The sequence below is a fragment of the Primulina eburnea genome, chromosome 2, assembly GCF_022965805.1.
Source record: "Primulina eburnea isolate SZY01 chromosome 2, ASM2296580v1, whole genome shotgun sequence".
Classification (NCBI taxonomy): Eukaryota; Viridiplantae; Streptophyta; class Magnoliopsida; order Lamiales; family Gesneriaceae; genus Primulina; species Primulina eburnea.
Window position 1 is genome coordinate 2326410 of NC_133102.1, and position 22035 is coordinate 2348444.

The window sequence follows — 22035 nt, forward strand, 5'->3', positions numbered from 1 at the left end:
TCTTATGCTACGTCGCACACAAGAGCTCCGTAATTGGAGGGAATACAAATGTTAACTTGGACTCATTAGTTGACTGATGTTACTTCATTTGGCAACATAAGGATTGGAAGATCAATATGGTCCCATACCCATCACCCATGTTAGTTGATAGTTTCCCACACTCTTGGGCCCGTCAAAGCCCACTTTGTCAGGTCATTAGTGATTTAATGATAAAAATTGAATTTTATATAATTATAATATTATTTTATAATATTAATTTTTTTTTTCATTTAATAAAATATCATAAGAACAAATTTATTATATAACTACTGTTTTTCAACCACTTTCCATAATTTTAAAATCCATACATTATATATACAAATATATTTAATGTGGCTGCATCATTATTTTCTTTAACAAAATTGACAATTGCAGACTATAATAAAATATTCTCAAATATATTCATTTTTATTTGTTTTGTAGTTTTATACAAGTATTTATTAAAATCCAAAAATATTACCAACAAAACTAACTATATAACCACAACATTTGCACAGTAACTAATATTTTATACTTCTTGCTACCTGCTACTCCATTGTCTGTACTAATTTACCTTATCTCAAATTAAATCATTACACACACGTGTGTGTACATACATACATACATACATATATATATATACACACATATATATGTATATTATGACATGAAAACTCGCGATCTCTAACTTTTGTTGCATTGGATAAGCGCATTACCTTGTACAAACAATGTATGATAGACTCATCTAAAAAGATATTGATACATATAATATAACATCTAACAATTAACAAATTATTCACATATTTCACCAACTCGAACATTCCTAAAATAATTTAACATAAAAAAACTACATAGAGCTTAATTACTTCTATAAAGCAAAAAATCATGTTTGTGAATTAGGTGAGTTTTAAATCATTTCGATAATTATAAAAATAATAATCATATAATATTATCATTTGAGAAGAAATGTAGTAAATTCACACACACACACATATATATATATATATATATATTTATATATATATATATATACTAGGTCTCTTGTGAGACGGTTTCACGAATTTTTATTTGTGAGACGGGTTATCCTTATCGATATTCACAATAAAAAAAATAATACTCTTAGTATAAAAAGTAATATTTTTTCATTGATAACACAAAAAAGATGACATGTGAGACCGTCTCACAATTTTTTTGGTCATATACGCGCGCGCATGTATGTGTGTGTGTGTATATATATATATATATATATATATATATATATATATACTACATTTATTATTATTATTTGAGAAGAAATTGTACAGTTCCCAAAATTAAGTACCAGTTATATGGCTTCTGATTTAGGGCATCTGCTCATCGATCCCCATAACCTTTGGCGCGCCTGCTTGTCTTGCTTTGTGCCCCATTAAGCGGATTCATCTTCGAAACAGTGCGATTTGCTTCCGTTTCTTTGCTTTATTCATCTCGTCGTGCTTCAACTGAACTCTCGATTTTATTGTTTTGACGCTCTGTTATACGTCAGAGATTTTGAGCTGGAATTTCGTGTAAATTCAGCTAATTTTTCCCCAATTCCTCACCATTCTGTTTTTTATTGTTGACGTAGAAGTTTGTTGTTTTTCATTGGATTGCGGGGATATTCACACAAATATTGTTCCTTTTTTAGACCGTTGATAATAGCATTCCTCTCGGAGACATGGGTTCTGAACTATGTGCGAACGGATTGGAAATGGAAGGTACTATCTATTCGAATTTCGTTCCAATTTGCGTTATTCCGAAGGTAGACTCTCCCGTAGTGGGAGAAAAGGATGTGAGAAGCTTCCCTCAATTGTTAGACTTGACATTTGATCAGAAACCTACTTCTATTGGGCGGCCTGTAACTCCCGATTTCGAACGAGGGAGTGCAGAACAACCTCTTGATATGCCATGCCAAGCCATGTTGGTTTATTGCCCTTCCAGCGTGCCTTGCTCCGATTTTAATGACGACGGCTCAAAAACCCCTAAAGACAGCATCTTTGATCCATTTGCTCCTGTACATGACAAGTTCATGTTAGCTCCTCGCAGTAAAAAATGCGCGGAAGATTCGCGAAACAATATCGTGAGGTGGCTCAACTTCTCTAGCACCACAAATTTGGAAAGTTGGAATCAGGAAGCCTACAATGATAACATATCTGAGGAAGAACATATGTTCGATATTGTGTATAGCGAACTACTGGATGTTATTACTTCAGAGCGGACCAAGGAAATTGCTTCCGAATCCCTGTCCCAGGTTTCGGATTCTGATGGATTTTGCACCCCTAAATTTGCAGCACGCCTTACCGGAATCGCTGAAACATGTCCTGGAGCTCCGAAGAGGTCCATCGGTAAGTATAGAAACATTGACAAGAAATTATGCAGAAAGCTTGAATATTAACTACTGTTCTTTGCGGGAATTCAGAAACTCCACGGAATGTGATAGAAATCTAGCTCATACTGACTCAGATTTGTGTAATTGTATCTTGATAATACTTATCTCGTTAACATCATATTATCATTTGAGCATTGTTTGTTGGACTGTTCTATTTTGTATTGTTTACTCTGTTAGTATTTGCCGTAATGACAACTAAATGTGAGATAACTGTTAAATTCTTCGGATAGGAGAAGAGTTGTCTGTGATGATCTTCATTTGATATTATGTTTCCAATTTCCTCCAGGCACTTAGGATGTGTCGTCTGCCCCTTTCCCTATGTTCGCATCTTGAAAAATACGGCTGGTGCAATTTTCTGGTTTCTGTAGAGATTAATAACAAGTAGGCAAAAAAAAAACACATGGCTTGATGTTAACTAAGTCGTTGCCATTGAAAAGAGAATGCAAAGTCAGGTTTTGGATTTATATCTTCGTGCTTTTGAAACAAAATGTGCTAAATTTTTTGAGGCAAATGCGTTTATTACAAATATTTATACGAAACAATGTAAATCCGATATGATCTTAACTAAGCGTAATGTGCTCATTCATGTGTATACTTTGAGGAGGTCTATACTTTGACTGATTCTACACAGATGTATGATGAATGGAATGCCTACAAATCGATATATGGGGAGAAACTCCAAATTAATTAATATATTTGATAAATATAAATTTTGTAAATGGTAACTTAGTAGGAGGCAGGATAAAAATGCTGAATGATGTGATTTATCTGATCGGATTGGTGCCTGATATGAAACCAGTAGCACCAAGTGCAAAATTTGATCAGACATGCATCAAGAAAGGCATTTAAAGCCAATGCACCTCTGGTACTTCCCCTCCAACCTAATTTTTATATCAGCGGGAGCTTTCTCTCTTCCCACAACATCCTGATATCTGGAAACCATAGGCGCGATTTCACAATTGAATAACACGAGAACATGTTTGCTGGGAGAACCATTACAAAGAAGGCGAGCTCACCAGGAATTCTGGTATTAGATTGAATAACTGTGCAACTGGAGCTTGTATGATCGATTAGAGGGAATCCATTTCGTGGAATGATGACAGTGCCTGTCTATTTGCTGGCCTTGAATGGCAAAAAAGAAGGCGGTGGACGATGCGATGTTCAAGGTTAGAACTTGATAAAATGCTTGTATATATGCTACATTTCTTCATATGTGTACTGGAAGTCATAGTCTTGCATGATCTGATATGTAAAGGTTGAAGGAACGAAACTGAAATCGTGGATCATTTTGGGCCACGGGTCTCAGACTCGGTTTCCGCTTGTCACATGAACTGATCATTTATCGTGCATTTGTACGTTGCTTTTAACACTAAATAAAAAACTAGTGTGTGATACATTTAAATCTAAAATGATAAAATTTACAAGAACAATAATTCTTAAAAGGAAGTATCCATAAAATGCATGTAAAAACTATACGTACATAAAAATAGTTTTGATGGTGAGGATCAGTAAAATGATAGAAAGAAATAAAATATTCTAAATAATAATTAAAAAAAAGATAAATTGATATACTATACTCATGATTATATGTACTGGATTAAGACCATCTTTTTTTTTTGAGGTAGCTTTTGTAGGAAGTAATATTAAATAAGAAATATATTTTAGTGACCAAAAACAATAAATAGAAATAAAGAAAAACAGAGTGGTTTTCTGTTTATGTTTATTATTTCCCGCTGGTTCACATTATGTGAAATTCATTTTCTTGGATAATATTTCATTAAAGCCATAAAAGGGTTAATGTACCTAAATAAATATCACAATTCGGGTCGGTTGTAGCGACTCGTCTTTATCAGAATTATTGATTGATATTTGATACTTACGAAAGAAAGCATGAAAGTTGTCTTCTCTGTGTATAATTAGTATATAATTTTGGAAAAAAAAAATCAAGTCTTTGGGTGAACACTTCTTTCGTCTAAATGAAATTATATTCTATGCTCCATTTTTATTTTATTTTATTATTTTTACACAATTACATTATTTATATTCATCTATCTATATTTTTATATTATTTATTAAACTTATTTTATATTATTTATTAAACTTATGTCTATATATACATAGACATCAAACTAAATTTTCCAACTAAACTACATGCAATGATGCAAATATTAATAAGAATATATAGAAAAAATGATAACTGATAGGAAAAACTTTTCCAAAAATATACTGAAAATTGTTGAATAAAAAAACTAATTTCAAAATTATCCAAAATTTACCAAACAAAAATCGGTGCTTCTCTCTCTCCGAGTATATACATGTACTAACATAAAATGCAGCCCACCTCTGATTTTTTTGACCAACAAAGCTGACCTAATTGGATTCGGTCCCACCCGACAACCCATACTAGTGACTCCATCACCGACTTCCTTGTTACGGCTGTCCATCGTCGTATTCCAATCCAGTTTAAATGATTTTTAAAAAAAAAATTAAGAGGGATTTTGAGTAAATAATTATTATATATTAATATCAGTGCTTGAAGGGCTTTTCGGTTATAAGTATTTGAGGTGAATTTCAGTTTTCCTTCTCTCGTGTTTGAACCGTGTTGGTTTATGGTTTTCTATGCGCATCTGCTGCTCAATTCTTGTCAAGATTTCATCTTTTTTATTTTTATTTTTAGTAGTCAGCATCATTGAGTTGGTGGTCGATTTCAACCAGCTCCAGATCTCAGTATTTAGCCGGAATTTCACTCTTTTGCTCGTGGGTTTTGTTTTCTCTGTATATTGTTAAAGATGGAGTTGTGCTGTTGAATTTGAACCTGTTTGAAGTTCGGAACTTCAGGTTATCATCGTTGTCTTCAGGATTCTGGGATATCAATTATTTGTGGTTTTCCTTGTATCTTTCATTTCCATTTCGGGAACAATGGTGTTCTTTAATTTCGCATGTCCGGATGATATTTTCTACTAATCATATATCTATGAGAATCCACAGTTATCGTGGGCCTGTATCGGCTTTTAGTCTCCTGCTGCTGGCGTTTGTAATTTCTGCCGTTGATTATGCGCCGACGGAGAAGATTTTCTTGAGCTGTGGAGGTCCCCCTGATTCATGCCGATTCAGATGGTCGAAAATGGACATCAGATATTGGCTCAAAGTTTGTCTTGCCAAGCACCAACTCTTTAACTGCCTCTGCTGCCATCCAAAAACCCTCTGTACCCCAAGTACCTTACATGTCGGCTCGAATTTTCCACTCCGATTTCACCTACAGTTTCCCGGTGGCATCTGGGCGTATGTTCCTTCGTTTGTATTTCTACCCAGCTTCCTATAATGGATTAGATGCTTCCCATGGAGTTTTCTCCGTGACTTCCGGACCCTATACTCTTTTGAAGAACTTCAACGCTTCTCAAACAACAGAGGCTCTGAATTATGATTATATGATGAAGGAATTCTCTCTTAATGTCCCCTTTGGATGGTTGAATATAACATTCACACCATCCCAAAATGCTTCCAACTCATATGCATTCGTAAATGGCATTGAGATTGTTTCACATCCTGATATATATATTACAGATGGGACAGAAACTGTTGTCGGGCAATCCACTGGATTCAATATTGACAACAGCACAGCACTTGAGAATGTTTATCGGCTGAATGTGGGCGGAAACGACATTTCTCCTTCTCATGATACTGGTCTCCAGAGGTCATGGCATGATGATTCAAATTACATATTCAGTGCGGCTCGCGGAGTTACAGAGGTTCCTGATCCAAATGTAACGGTAAGTTATCCTTCAGGATCACCTAGCTATATTGCGCCGCTTGATGTATACACCACTTTGAGGTCGATGGGTCCGAATGCATCGGTTAATCAGAATTACAATCTGACATGGACATTCAACATTGACTCTGGCTTCTCGTATCTCGTTAGACTCCACTTCTGCGAGGTATCAGACCTTGTTAACAAAGTAAATCAGAGAGTTTTCAGTATCTTCATGAATAATCGGACTGCAGAAAAGGCGGCAGATGTGATTGGTTGGGCAGGAAGCAATGGTGTACCTGTTCACAGGGACTATGTGGTATTTGTTCCCACCGGTCCGCCTCAACAGTATCTCTGGCTTGATCTACACCCTTACACTCTCTCAAAGTCCCAACGATATGATGCTATCTTGAATGGACTAGAAATTTTCAAAATAAATGGTACCAATGGGAATCTTGCTGGTCCTAATCCAGCTCCCCTTCCGCAGCCTCTAGTTGACATCGGCCAATCATCGGGATCTAATCAATCAAAGAATCACAAAGCCATTATTGGAGGAGCAGTTGGAGGTGGACTCGCTACACTCCTTGTTGCTGGTTTGATCGTATGCGTTGTTTCCTACAGTCAGATGCGCAAAAAGGATCCCAGCACCGGTGATGGCTGGCTTCCTTTGTCTTTGTATGGAAATTCACCTTCTTCTGGTTCTGCCAAGACAACTACCACAGGAAGCTATTCCTCCTCGCGGCCTTCAAACCTTTGTCGCCATTTTTCATTTGCCGAGATCAAAGCTGCCACTAATGACTTTGATGAAGCTCTTCTGCTTGGTGTAGGAGGCTTTGGCAAAGTTTATCGTGGTGAGATTGACAGCGGAGCAAAAGTTGCAATTAAGCGAGGGAACCCACTTTCTGAGCAGGGAATGCATGAATTCCAAACCGAGATTGAAATGCTCTCAAAACTTCGCCATCGCCACCTGGTATCTCTGATAGGGTATTGCGAAGAGAATTGTGAAATGGTACTTATATATGATTACATGGCTTATGGAACTCTGCGGGAGCATCTTTACAAAACTCAGAATCCCCCGTTGCCGTGGAAGCAGAGGCTCGAGATTTGTATTGGTGCTGCACGTGGTTTGCATTATCTGCACACAGGTGCGAAGCACACCATTATCCACCGCGATGTCAAGACGACAAACATCCTCTTGGACGAGAAGTGGGTTGCAAAGGTTTCGGATTTTGGCCTGTCAAAAACGGGTCCATCACTGGATCATACCCACATCAGCACAATGGTGAAGGGTAGTTTTGGTTATCTGGATCCCGAATATTTCAGACGGCAACAACTGACTGACAAGTCTGATGTGTACTCATATGGAGTTGTACTTTTTGAGATCTTATGCGCTAGACCGGCGGTAAACCCAACACTTCCAAAAGAACAAGTTAGCTTGGCTGAGTGGGCGCTACATTGCCATAAGAAGGAAATGCTTGACGGAATCATTGATCCTTATCTCAAGGGGAAAATAGCACCAGAATGCTTTAAGAAAGTAGCTGAGACAGCAGTGAAGTGTGTGTCTGACGTTGGAAGTGATAGGCCTCGGATGGGTGATGTGCTGTGGAACCTTGAGTTTGCTCTGCAACTTCAGGAGAGTGCAGAGGAAAGTGGCGGTGGTTTTGGCCTTGAAGACGTCAAATCTTTTGAAGTTACGAAAGATTCAGATTTGTCTCCTATGGGTTTTGATTATTCGAATAGCTGCAGCGGTGGACAAGGATCGTCAACAAGCATTGAGGGCCGTAGCCTTGCCAGCCAGGACTCGGATGGGTCGACTCCAAGTGCCGTCTTTTCCCAGATAATGAATCCAGAAGGGCGGTAACATATGGGCTCACACATTATCTATATGAATCCTTTCAGTATCTAGCTGGTAATGGTTAATGGGTGCATTGCTATAGTATCCTATGATTTTATGAACCACAGAAAAATAGTACTTTTATGTATCTTATATTTTTGCTCAAACCGTCAACATTCTATAATATAAGTTCTAACTATTCCTGGCTAGTGTCAAAGATGCCTGAAAATCAGTGATTTGATTTATTTTTATCTGTTTTGCCTGGTGTCTCTGCCTAATCTCTGTTTCTTCTGTAAACAAAAAAAAATGATCTTGATAATATGGTCGTGCTACGGTTTGAACCGGACACTTCTTGGTGGTGTGAAATGAAATATCATGGCCTTGGTCGCTCACAAATGCTGTGGCAATTGACCAAATGTCACAAACTCAATTTACCTTAGATTTCATCATTGCATGAAAAAATAAGTATTTCTTTTGTTTAAAATTTGCGTCACGGATTCATCTGTAGAAGATAAAATTATTTTTGACTAGGGTGATGAAAAATGTCAATAGACATGGTATAGGGTGTATGTTAAATCTTACAGAAGCCTGCATTAATTTTTTCTGACGACAAGCTCTCACAAATTATTTTAAGCTTGATCAATGGCATAGCCTTGACTACGTTATTATCATCAAATTTTTTAGAAGTCTCAAGTATATTATCATGTGAAGTTGCTTGTGGTTTTTATTCTAGCAGTTTCCCGAGATTTCCGTACCTTCTATGTTCTATTATATGTTTTGCATTTTCTTGCTTCTCAATTGATCAAATTAACTATTAGTAATGATACAAGCTTTGTAAATCGTCCATCAACGTACGTTTTAACAAATTTTTATCGATGAGATGGGATTAATCACGATCAAAGACCATTCCTATATATCACACGAATATTCCTTTTAAATGTGGGTTATGTCCTATAATATAATAATAATCATCATAATAATCTTTTCAATCTTGAGAAATAGGATAGAAAAGAAAAGAACAGTGGAATTTTAAAAATCGAATAATCAACTTGATTTACAATCTACGCTCTCAACTGTCGTTGCTTCCCAACACTATACCAATAGAACACATATAATCTATTTTTCGGCAAACGGCAGAGTCGAAGTCGAAAAGCGAAGACTTTATTCAAGACTTTCTTGTCCAAGCGAAGAACTTCCTCTCTAAGTCCGCCATTAAGTTATTAACCAATTCCTACTATCATCTTCCATATTTTACTAAAGAACCCCGACCAGGTAAGTAAACCCCTCTAGCAACATTTTATAGGGCATAGAATTCCAAAAAAGAATTTACTTAATTTCGCAGTCTTTATGCTTGAACATCTAAATCACTAAAAAGGATGGCAATCTTCTTCAAACCCCTTCGAGACCAACTTTTTTTTACATTTTTTACATTTATAAGAGCATAACATAAGAATATCAAGTAAGAAGTTTCATCACCGACGATACCGGTAGCGTTTGAAATTGAAGTAGACATGCAAGATTCCCCGCTCAAATGTACATTTGAAGCCCTTCTTGTGTGAGTACTCCCATTCTTTATTCACAATACGGAATGCCTGTACAAAATGAGAAGTCGAGAGGATTTTTCAGCCAGCCATTTTATCAAACCAGAGTAAAAACTATCCACATCAGAAAAAGAGGTAGGGGGGCCAGAGATAGAGAAATGACGTACAATATCTTCATATGGGGGCCCAGCATGAAACCTAATGATACAAGTCTCGTTACTATCTCCATCTTTCTCGATGGTGTATGTTGGAGCTTTTATTTTGTCCACAAGATCTGGGTAAAAAATATTGAACTTGTATCCCTGCACTACCTTGGGGGGTGGGTTATCATGATCATAATGAGTTTGGTTGTATTTGTTCCACTCGTAGCCAGTGTGAACGCGATTAAAATATTTTGGCTTTCTTGGACGGTATTTATCATGCCACCAGTACACCTGTGATCCCATTCATATCAAACTATAAGTATGGCAATGATAAATGAGGAGTTTTTCTATATTTCCACTTAACCTAGGGAAGGAAATACACAAGAAAGACCAATACCTGGGAATCAAGGTTGATTTCATTATTTGAGCCAAATACAGCATCACCTTCCTCGGTGGTTCCCATGGCTCTCAAGGCATTGTTCTCAAAGTTATCTACAGGAGGAGCTGGCCTTAGAGCAAGTTCGTGGATACGCCTCTCTTCCTTTACTGCAATACGTTTCTTCTCCTGTACATAAATGTACCCATGAATGATTAGCTCATGCATCTTCAAGTAGACCTACCTCACATGTTTCTCGCATGAAAGATGTTAACCACGTCCCACTAATGACTAAGATATTGAGATTAGTAAGGAAAGAAAACATATTTTTTATTAAGAAAAAAATACCAAAGAAACCAAGCGGGAAAATCCACCAACCACATGGGAAAAAAGGTCACCACTAGAGATTCTCAGCAATGGAAAAAATGCACACGTGAGAGAGAGTGTTTATAAAGACTGGACACAATTTTTTTGAGAACGGACTGGAACCATTTAAGTTTGAGTCCCGACTACTCCCATCTTTTAGAAGTAAAAATGTTCTGTTTGCAAAAAAACAGAATAAGGTATTATTTTCTCAGTTACCTCTAATTACATATCAAACAAATAAAAACATAGCAGCGACTATCATTAGGCCCTGTAATGACATACCAGAATCAACCTGTCCTCTTCAGGGTCAATCGCATCTTCAGTTTCATCACCATGCATCAACTGTGGTGAATATGCTCCTTCTGCTTCTTCCTCTTGGATCTCATCATCCGTCAAGGGTTTTGGAGAAGGAATTTCAGAGTCTATAAATTGTAGGAACAGTCAGTTTTTTTTTTAAGAAACACCGCCAAATTGTGGCGGGGTTTTGGCAGACAGTATATACATAAATAAGTGCAATAACAGAACACCTAAAGGAGGAGGGAGGAGGGAGGAGGAAGGAGGAAGGAGGAAGGAGGAGGAGGGAGGAGGGAGGAGGAAGGAGGAGGAGGTAGACTATACCTAAGCCTCCTCTAAAGAGAATATAGAGATCTAGTAATGCAGCTGCAAAGAGTGCAATGTTGCATACCATTTACATCTTGATGGAAATAATGTTCATCCTGCGGTGGACTTCCATCTGTTTCTTCATTTTTAACCTCCACTGGTGCTTCAAGTCGCTCCAAATGCTTGTGCAGCATCTTGACATGAATTTCTTTCAGACAAGCCTGCAGTTGCACACATAGACTGTAAGGTTTCTCAGTTCTGCAAATCAGAGACCCAGATGAGAATGCAAGTATTACCTTCGCTTTGTAAATATGGAGACGTTTAATAATGGCTTCCCAATATTCTACCAACTTGGCAGCCCCGGATTGCATTTGAGACTCAATCTGGGATTGAAGGGCATCCAGTTCACCGTAGGTTTTTCCATGCAAAAGATTCTTAACATCTGCGTCAATGCTCACATGCAAACCCCTTTCTTCAACTGTAATCTCTGGTGGTAGTTGCTCTCCTCGCACTCTGGCACGCTCTAGGGCATCCCTTTTATTAGCTTCAGCTAGCTCCCATTCACAAACAATCAGAAGTGCCTGTTCTTGCAACAAATTGGGAGCAAAAGGCGTTTATAAAAAGCTCAGACTGCCATTTTTAATAGCTCTAAATTTCATTTAATCTCTTTATTAAACAATTCACACAAAAAAACAATTTGAAAATTGCAAAATGACCCCTGAACTATCCTTGAAAATTGCAAAATAGTCCCTACCTTAATTAGAGTATATCCACATGTTTTTTGCCATTTAATTTCAAGATGCTCCTATAACCGTATCCAAGACTCATGTACCCCTTATTCATATCCACAAAGTACAAAGCATGGTTTGTGACCAATTTTAAGAGAATCCACGATAACTATGAAATGATCTGTGACAATATGGATCTTGATCTGTTCAAAAAACTGTAGAAGATATCCTCTTGAATAAATTGCCCCACATCTAATAATACACAACTAAGATAATTTTTAGGTTGGCAAGTAAGTTTGTTTCCCATTATTGAAAAGGTCTAATGTAGGGTATTTGACTATTTTCCCTTTGCTATCACAGACCCCAATCATCCTTGTTTCCCATTATTGAAAAGGTCTAATGTAGGGTATTTGACTATTTCCCTTTGCTATCACATACCCCAGTCATCCTGAATGTCAATGGAATGAGTCATGTTCAGGGTGTTTTACACATTTGTAGTTCACTCTAAAGGAAGTTACAACGGACATATAAAAAATCCAGAGGAACATATACAGTTATAAAATCTTTCACTGAGTATCAAACAGAGAGTGGCGAGGACCAACTTGCATGTCAGCCCAAATACTTTCCTTGGACTACAGCATTTCTGGTTATAGGATCAGACAGAGGGAGTTTTGTACTGCCAAGAAACTTTCTTCTGGGCTCTGGATATTCAATTAAATAGCGAAAATTTGTACACATGAAATGTTTCTGATGGGTAGGAGTTGCAGAGAAATTGCAACAATGTACAAGTAAACAGAGAAAACTATCCCCAATATCGCAAGTATCCATGAATACAAGCGACAAAAACTGAAAGGAATAATACCTCCCAATATTGAATATGGGTAGGAGTCGCTCGGTCTAAATCAAGGTGCATCTTAATGTCTTCATGAAGCTCTTCCATTTCTTTTACAGTCAAACCCTGGAAATTACACATCTCAAGCAAATATCAATTTATGGTTTAGAAAATATTATCAGGAACCCATAGGCTCTTAAAAATGTAAGCCTGAACCTGAAGGTACAAAGAACATAGAAGTAAATAAATAAAATCCTACCTTGAAAACCATGTATGGTTCATTTAGCTCTATCTCAAAATCATCTGAAGGATCAAGATGCTTAGTGAGTATATCAATTGGTTTATTACGACCTTCACGTATACGAATTTCTGACCGAAATTTGCTTTGCTCAAAATGAAACTGTAAATCAAACATGTTGGCAGGTAAAAAAGAAGTAATATAATGTACCCTAGATTTCATAACAAAGGCAATGAAAAAATCATTTTAATTATAACACTAGAATTGTACAGTGTACCTCTTCTTCTTTCTTCTCCCAGTCTTGAAACTCAGCTCGAGCTCGCTCTCTTGCCAACAGTGCCTGCAGAGGAAAGGTTATTCCATTCAAAATATGTAGGTGTATAACATGCATGTGCCCCATCACGAGAATTCGAAGCAAAACTACATAAACCAAATAATAGAAAAGGCCACATAAAAAAATTAATGAAAGAAACTTACCATCTCTTCCTCATGTTGTGCTTTCTCAACAGCCCTTTCCTCCCTCCTTTTTTTCACCTTTTCAATCTCGGCCTATATTCAAAGAGAGATAATAAATAAACAGTGTCTTCCAGGAGAATGAACCTGCTTATGTAATACCATTTTATCAAGAGTAAAACCAGCACAATTGTCGGAGGTAAATACTACAAAATCAAAAACAGGGGAAGCTAGCAGTAAAGATGAATGATACAACCTTTTTTATATTTTTAATACCTCTCAAACCAGCAATTGCTTATAAAGTTTACCAAGCAAAAGCTTGAGAGGGGACAACAAGACATACAACAAAACTGGCATTGATGAAATTACCATTCTTTCTCTCTGCCTTTTCTTCTCCGCTTTCATGGAGAACTCATCCAATGACATTCCTTGATTTACGTCACGCTCAATCTTCTTTCGCCATACAAATCTAAAATAAAAATGTCCCACATTTACAATGAATGCTGAAAGTGTAAAAACATTCATATTTATAATGCTTACTACATCAATCTAGACCTCTAACTTTAAAAAAATAAAGTGATTGGAAGAGTAGGTTCTCTTTCTTAAATGCTGGAACATTTTCAACAGATTAATTGAAGCGTTTGATTTTTTTATTCATCAGCAAACAGTTGAGACCTCAATTACAATAGAGTTGCACATGTGCAGGAAACATAGAGATATAGAATGGGAGAAATAAACTCACTTTTCGTTAAGATTAGAATCACCAAAAGGATTTGAATCATTGGAATATCCATAGATGGTCTGGGACTTCAATTTTTTAGAAACTTTCACAGCCTATTCATGAGATGACAAGATATGAGGATGTAAAGTAGGGGTTATTACATAAAGAAGTTAAGGAAAACAAAAAGAAAAATAATATAGAGTAAGAATGCAATCAGACAAGGAGAACATCTTGAGACACACTGATATCTGAAGTATGCCATTTGAAGCATGAACTTTAACAATATCTCCGTCTCCATTGGTTCACACATTTTAAAATTACAGTCATGATGCTATATGGACAACCAAAACAACCAAAAGCTCCATCAGTTTTTCTTCTATCAACGAGCTTAACCTTGTAGGAAGTCGCATTGATGAGATTGGAAGTAATCGATTAACTTTTGGTGGTACAACGCTCGAAAATTTTCATAATAGTGCTGAAAAAAAAAACTGTATAAAATGCATAAAGATCGTATCCAAAGGGAATAAAATGCACTAATTCTCTTTAGACCGTTTTGCAGTATGCTTGATATCCATAAAAGATATCAGATCAAAAGACACTGATAACGAACCTCAATGAACCCAAAAAACTGCAACAAATATCCATAATCTAGCTTAGATAAAAAAAAAAGTTTCTTTCAGGATTTGGATCGAGCTTGAATAATCAGTAAGATTCTAATTTGGTGGTGATGTGTTGCCGTTTAACTTTCAATCTCGTAAAACAAGCAGCAACCACTCTGATGAGTAGTTAAGTTAAAGCTCAAAAGTTGACGAATGTTTCAGCAGCTATCATCAGCGAAAAAATGCGAATTCAAGCAAAGCAACGTGAAGGACTAAATAAAGGGGATTTGTTAGGTCAAAATGCTTTAACGATAATATTCATAACATAGAAAATACCTTTTTCTGCGCCTTTTTCGCTAGGTATTCAGCAATTTCCTCCTCGGAAATCTTCCTCTTACCCTTTTTCTTCGAGACATCGTCTTCCGAGTCATCCGAGTCTCCATGTCGGTGGCGTTGCATCCGGCTCTTGCGATGAGAAACTGATTCGGATTCATCTTCTGATGCGGAGACGGAACGCTCCCGCCGCCGTCTCCTCGACAACGGCATCCCTTTGCCTCTTCCGCAGCACTAAAACCCTAAATACAACACAGCTTGTATTTTTTTCTCAAATCGCCAGGCCAGCGAATTCTACGTGGAACGCTGTGAGACTGGGACAATAAATTTATTATCTGAAGTTCGCTGCGGATATAATATTTTTATTTATCGAATCACTTAAAATTACTAAAAATTATTATTTTATTGAATTTGGGTTTAAAAATACTTATATACCTTGTGTACTATCTATACTTTCAGACCACTCTTCTATAATATGAATTTGGGAGCATTACTATGTAGCTTAAGTATTTCAAGTTCAATTTTTTAAAAAGTGTTATTGTTAAAAAATAAATTGTTTGGAAGCATTACTATGTAGCGATCAGCTCCAACTCTAACAAAAATTTGTTGAGTTTACATAGCGATCAGCCCTATCTACATCTGAATTGGGTAAGTCGGGGCTCTCGAGCCAATCAATTAAAGAAATTTGTGACATATCAGTTATCAAGAAACAAAAGCCAACGTAAATACAAATACAATACACCATCCTTTACCCTTGTAGACATCAATTGATTGATTCAAAATGTCATCCAATAAATTCCCTAGTATCAGGTCCCGTGCCTGGAATATTTTTTCAATATATTTCAATAAAGAAAGAAAAAGCGAAGCTGATTCCTCGAGACCACATATCTTGAGTGTTCTTCGATCACAGCAACTGAGGCGACCTCTATAATTTGGTCTCTGATTATCTACATGTCGGAGGTGCACGTGAATAGATCGTCCGTCCCACTGATTCCTTTTCAGATCCGAGGATCATTCTTCTCAGTGCCTCACGAAAGGGAAATCCGTTCATCTTGCTTTGTGGATTATTCACATCATCTCAACTTTCTAAAGCAAATGGCACAATGACTTCTATTGAATCACATTACAGTCATTTAAGAACGAATCTTGTTGGTTTAGGAACATTTTCCAAAAGCTTCTGTACTTGGGAATGCCAAGTTCAAGCCACGGTTTCATGTTTCCATCAAAGTGCAACATTGCTGCAGAATTGACAGCCTCCAAATCGATGCCATAATTACGTCCTAGACCAGATAGCATCCAACTACCATCAAGAGAATAAACTAAACCTTGGAAGGTGAGCAAGCTAGCGCTTAATGTAGTAGTTTCGGATGTTCCCTCTTCTCTGCTCATCTGCACTCGTCAACATCAAAAAGAGAGAATCAGTTGGACACTGGACGTGGGCTCGTAAAACTGTGTCCATGTTTTGCCAAGGTGATCACTTTTTTTAAAGTGATCAATCCATGACATGACAAATTGTATAATATATGAGTGGATCAAAAATGACATTTTGGAAGAATATGTGCCACCCCAAAAACCTCATAAGGTCTACACTAGGTAAATATTCCCATCAATGGACCGAATTTTATTTCATTGTTATTTATCCTAATATGAAATGGATGAGTGTTAGTATGACCCAATTGGCTTCAGTCAACATCGCCCATTCAGTGTGTTGCCTTTACCATACAATCATTAGAGTCGGACAGCAATTTTTAGCGTACTCATTGAGTTGGCAATGTATCCCAAGTACCAAACTGCTAGGGTAGGGGGAGCAGAATACAAAGAATAGGAAACGATCGGTGTGATGTGAACAGAAGCAGTCAAAGTCGCATCCTATGGAATGTGGATGAAAACAAATTGGCAAGTGGTCATGAAGTTAAATAAAGAAGTTGGATTATCACGGCACTTTACACATTCTTGATTTAAGCAATTCAACTGCTTCCTTCAGTCAGCAATTTCTACAGCCCCCTCCTATGGGATTGGAAATGAAGAAATCTTCATTTTTAATTGAAGAACACCCTAAAATTTCCTATGAACATTACTAGTAGGATAACATAATTGTTCGACGTCAGAGAGGATTATAAAATTTTAAACTAAAAATTCACTCTCGTCCATTTGTCCTCGTCGCAATACTGAAGTAAGACTAACATGCTTGATACACATTATTCATTGACAGGATCCTATGACAAATGGGCCTTATGAGAGATTAGGATGTCCCATCTTTCACCTTTCTACAGCAGTATCCAAACACGTAGACAAATCGAGTTTCATAAAATCAAACATTTGAAAAGTTAAGAAAAGAATAATATCTAACAAATACTTCAAACAAAAAAAGAAAAGTTGCCACGCACCTCTTGCACCAACCTCTGAAACGTTTCTGAAATATTATGTGCCCTCCACCTAGATAAATCAATTACATTTACCCCCGATGTCCAAGCACAAGAGTTTTCATAAATAGTGTTTCTGGAGAAATAATTTTTCATCTGAGCCAACTTCACTGCACATAATTGCACGGCACCATTCACTTTTTCCCCCATGTCAATGTCCCAGAGGGCTGACAAGTCACTCTGAACGACTACGTCATCTTCCAAAACCACAACTTTCTCCAAAGTACGAAATATTTTAGGAAGGAGATAGTGAGAATGTGAAAACATGGATATGTATTCTGTTCTAGATAGTGAGAAAGACAGTTCATCAACCCTATGAAATGAAACACGATATTCCTCAGGCAATGACAGATGCATTGGTGCCACTTTATGATGGTCAAACAACTTAATGTCTTCAATGTTCAGCACTTGAACTGAGGCTTCTTTATACTTGTTTCTGAAATACCAAAACTTCATGGCAAAGTAATTTTCCCTGTCAGTGAGCAGATGAAAAACCTGTTTCTCACTTTCCTGCAAAGACAAAAACCTCATGAATAACAAAAACTGTTTAAATGAAGAACAAAAGTTTGGAGTTAAAACGGATATGATGAAGTAAATGAAGAAATATACAGGCCATACTTTTGCATGCATCACGGTTGAGTTGATCACAACAGATGATGCAAGTATATTCGTGGAGAACACAATGTAGTGGTATAAATCCGGATTTAGAAATTTCTCCATCGGCACAGTCTCAGTATCAAATGAAGATCTAAAAAACTCAACAGTTAATCGCATTGACAGACAATGGAGACTCTTCGGCATGGTTTGAGCTGCAAGTTGGTAGAGGAAGGCACTCTGCTTCATGTGAAAATTAGTTTCATCCTCTGTCATATCGACTAGCTGTCTAAATTTTTTATCAACATTGTTACAATCAACAGGACATGATTTTGCCTTTGCAATCACGGCCTCCATTTCAGGAATCTTCTTTTCATTCCTGATAAAATAGGCAAACTTGTGTTTTAGTCTTCCAGGTTCTTCATGCAACTATGTAAGGTTAAAAACATGAAATGAATCCAGATAAATTGATGAGCACAATCCCATAGATCTAAGAAACAGTATGAACTTCCAGGTAAAGCATAACAACTACATGATGTAGCCCACAATGATTCGCTAAACAAAGAAAATGTAAATTTATCATATTTTGTCTCCATTGGCAATGATACCATAATACTTCAACTTTCAAACACTTAAAGAAATGTTAAAAATGAGAAAACTCACACATAAATCAAGAGAGACAATTGAAACTGCATCCTCAACCACAAGCATTTACCAGATAAAAGAAAAGGTTGGTAATTAGTCAAGCGAGGCATTCTCAGTCAATAAACTTGTATTCAGAGAAAAATTTATAACCAATAAGTTAAAGAGATTCAACATCAAATGACTGAAAACCCAGGACCTAAATTAACTTCTCGTTTCTCAAAGGAGATATGTGATAAAATATATATTACGAACATATTAGAAAAAAATTATAGTTGAAATGATAGAGTCCAGTCTAGCAGTGCAAAAGAATTAAATCAAGCCTAATGCTTGCTAATATTTACAGTTCGAGTTTAAGCTGATATTCATTCGAACATGTTCAAACCCGATTCAAAGCTCAAAAGTCATAAAGTTCAGCTCCCGCTTGCCCTGAATGAGCATTCAAGGTCGAGCACGACTCGATACAATCTAGCCTAAATCGAGCTTTTTCGAGCTCTATCTTCCCATTCAAAACCATGGCCCTGGTAACATCACCAGGAGTTCAAAGGCCGGTTGAACTAACAAATTACTGTAACTACACCAAAACTATAGAGGAAGGACATCGGTATAAGGCTGTTGAGCTTGCTCCACCATGATGGAATATTCATTTCATTGTCGCATCAACAACAAACTAGGAATAATACATATTAAACTACACAAAATATATAAAATGAAAAATTTTCGAGCCATAAAGATATAATGCATAAACCCCATCTCTATTTTCTTTTAATTTTTGACTTTATTTAACTTCTCTTTGAAATTACTTTAAATTTCACTGTGATTTAGCGAAAAACACATGAAGCCACTACCATCCTCGAGCCTGCCGCATTGCACTACCCTCAACCGCGGCAGTCTGCTATAAGATGGGTGAAATAAATGAAGTTTATGGAAGCGAGAACTCCCCTCAAGTCGTTTCAGATCCAAACAGATATTATTGTGAGAATTTCTAATGGTGGATCAAATTAGTCTAAAACCCTTCAGAATTTCACATTCAGTCCTTGATTTTAACATCACCAAAGGCGCGGAAAAATAATAAAATAGGTGAAGAATGTGCTATCAAAAACAGATTGAGCAATCAATCAAATCTAAAGCTAGAATTATGAACAAATGATATGTGAAGACTGAAGACAGTAGTGATTTATGAAAAAGCCACAACAAAGCAAATACCTGAGAATGGTCCTAAACATGCACTTAATGTAGTTTGATCAATCCGTAAATTGAACATACCCAGGGGGAAGATCTTTATCCGTTGTTGTTTCGCTAAGAACACGTTCAAACTCCTGAATATTTTGCTTCATTTCATGAGACAATTTTTCAAATGATGGAAGTTTTGCAATACTTGGATAGTAAGCACGAGCAACAAAAAGTAGGTCCTTCATCCGCTTCACCATAGCATCTTCCATTTTTTCCTTATGTTCTCGACCCCATAAACAATAACTCCCAAACCTAAATTCACAGATCAGATCACTTTCATCAGCACTTCTTCTATGTTCTCCAGTATAGTTTTTGACAACAGGTCCAGTATCCTACAACACATTACAAACATCAACACAAATTTTGAATTCAAAAACTAAAATTAGGAAGTTTTAATGACGTATCATACAATTACTGGCTGTGCTTGTTTCGGCAAATCAGCTGGCATGGAAAACCCTGCGTAGATTTTCCAGAAATAAAGATGAAAAATGAAACCTAAATTACGCGAGAGAGAGAGAGAGAGAGAGAGAGAGAGAGAGAGAGAGAGAGAGAGAGAGAGAGAGAGAGAGAGAGAGAGAGAGAGAGCCTCTTGTGAACTTATTTATCACCTGTTTCATTCCCACCTCTCTTGGAGTTATTCCCGAATTCCTGGGAAAAAAAAGAGGGTAAGAAATTGAGATATTTGAATGCAGAGACTTTTAAGTCCAGATTGAATACAGAATAACTATAACTGAATTGGATGGGGTCAATGCAGTTCCCAGATAGAAAATAAAATAAGCAGAATGTAACAATCAAGTAACTCTCAGTCTTAACCATCAAAGCATATGCAACAGACCTTGGGAAAAGAAGGGGACAATCTTTCTAAAAGGTCATTTACATGTTTAGATTGATGAACCTACAAGTAGAAACCAAAACACATAAGAGGGACTAACTTAAGACGTGTCCCAAAACGGATCATACATCAGGACAAATGAATGAAAATGTAGTAGGATAGAATTTAGCCCACTCTGTAGATCCACTGCATGAAGAAAATACAATTCTTCAACAAACATGCACACAAGTGTGTGCCAAGTTATGAAGGTTGACAACATTATTATATACCTCTAATTTTTCTCTTTTACCAGCATCATTGTCTTGATCAATAGGTCTCAATGGATTCTGATTGCATCAGGAAGCATCCGAAGATTTTAAAAAAAAAAACATAACAAGAAAAGTAAATCATCAATCTCCATTTATTCGGATTCAATTAATGGTGGCAACCACAAACGCAAAAGAAATCTCTAAAACTATAATTGATATACAGAAATGCCGAAAATTTCTTACAGGTTGTGAATTCCGCTGATGAGTGGCGTCTCCTGAAATGGTCGTGAGAAATCAGTTGATGAACTCGAGAATAACAGTAAACGCACATCCACTGATGCGCGGACACACACAAACAGAATCGATCGTATTCAAAACAGATCTAATCAATACAGTAGTCGGGATAATCGAAATAAAACAGAGAAACAGCACACCAGTGGAGTGCGAACCGCTGTGGAGGCCCAGCAAAAAGACGAGTGGGACGAGCATTGATAGGACGACGAGTCCAACCACCGGAATCACCAGATTTCTCCATCTTCTCTTCGCCGAACCTCCAACCACGCCCTTCATCTCTCAAAATCCTCGTCCTCCACCTTTTTTCCCCCTTCGAATGCACAATCTCAGCAATAAATTCTCATTCAACGTCAAAAATCACTTCGCCCTCGAGGCAAAAATGGCAGCAATTAAAAAACTTCCGCCAATCCCACTCCTGTTTGGAGATGCGATCCCTTTTTAGTTTTTGGAATGCACAAACGTCCACTTCACTTTTGCCCCTTCCAAAGTTATTCTCATCATTATTATATCGTTCCCCTCATTTCACTATCCATCATATTATCATTTCTCCAAAAGTTACAAATAACAATTTTCGCTTTTTTTAGTTAAAATTTTAGTAACGCGATTGTATTTACAATTGCTATTTTAAATCATTTCTTCGTATTAAAGTAATCGTAAATTGATAATTTAATCCCATCTAATTATGCTTCCCAACAAATTTTTACTATTCATCACATAATTAAAATATTATATATCTGATTATTTTTCATTAATTAATCTTTTTATATAAAAAAAATATCCAATAATTGGCCCAAAATCATAAAATGAAGGTAAAATAGATTACATGACAGACGTG

The 22035-nt window shown here is 36.8% G+C and overlaps 3 protein-coding genes and 1 pseudogene across 10 annotated transcripts; 2 read left to right on the plus strand and 2 right to left on the minus strand.

Annotated features, from left to right (window-relative positions):
• Nucleotides 1–1317: 1317 nt before the first annotated feature.
• Nucleotides 1318–2561, plus strand: LOC140818614 (uncharacterized). The gene has a single exon (XM_073178640.1). It carries the CDS (start codon nt 1712–1714, stop codon nt 2426–2428), a length of 717 nt encoding a protein of 238 aa, XP_073034741.1. The 5' UTR covers nt 1318–1711; the 3' UTR covers nt 2429–2561.
• Nucleotides 2562–4920: 2359 nt separating this feature from the next.
• LOC140818620 (receptor-like protein kinase FERONIA) lies at nt 4921–8260 on the plus strand (annotated as a pseudogene).
• An 889-nt stretch (nt 8261–9149) lies between these two features.
• Nucleotides 9150–15272, minus strand: LOC140818629 (splicing factor Cactin). Its single transcript, XM_073178661.1, has 13 exons — nt 14938–15272; nt 14024–14115; nt 13651–13750; nt 13306–13377; nt 13106–13168; nt 12850–12990; nt 12621–12716; nt 11327–11611; nt 11116–11251; nt 10713–10852; nt 10086–10253; nt 9713–9979; nt 9150–9596 (listed from the first exon to the last, which is right to left on the minus strand). The coding sequence occupies exons 1-13, from the start codon at nt 15145–15147 to the stop codon at nt 9477–9479; spliced, it is 1890 nt and encodes a 629-aa protein (XP_073034762.1). The 5' UTR covers nt 15148–15272; the 3' UTR covers nt 9150–9476.
• Nucleotides 15273–15957: 685 nt separating this feature from the next.
• On the minus strand, nt 15958–21746 carry LOC140818636 (probable galacturonosyltransferase 7). Of its 8 annotated transcripts, none has more exons than XM_073178684.1 (11): nt 21356–21746; nt 21150–21181; nt 20928–20984; nt 20833–20844; nt 20662–20721; nt 20435–20474; nt 20236–20282; nt 19860–20158; nt 17976–18330; nt 17322–17867; nt 15958–16323 (listed from the first exon to the last, which is right to left on the minus strand). In XM_073178684.1, the coding sequence occupies exons 1-11, from the start codon at nt 21474–21476 to the stop codon at nt 16045–16047; spliced, it is 1848 nt and encodes a 615-aa protein (XP_073034785.1). In that variant the 5' UTR covers nt 21477–21746; the 3' UTR covers nt 15958–16044. The 8 variants fall into 8 exon arrangements, with proteins under 8 accessions (XP_073034785.1, XP_073034771.1, XP_073034793.1 ...); XM_073178670.1 differs by having other exon boundaries at nt 21341–21745; XM_073178692.1 differs by lacking the exon at nt 20833–20844 and having other exon boundaries at nt 21356–21745.
• Nucleotides 21747–22035: the final 289 nt, after the last annotated feature.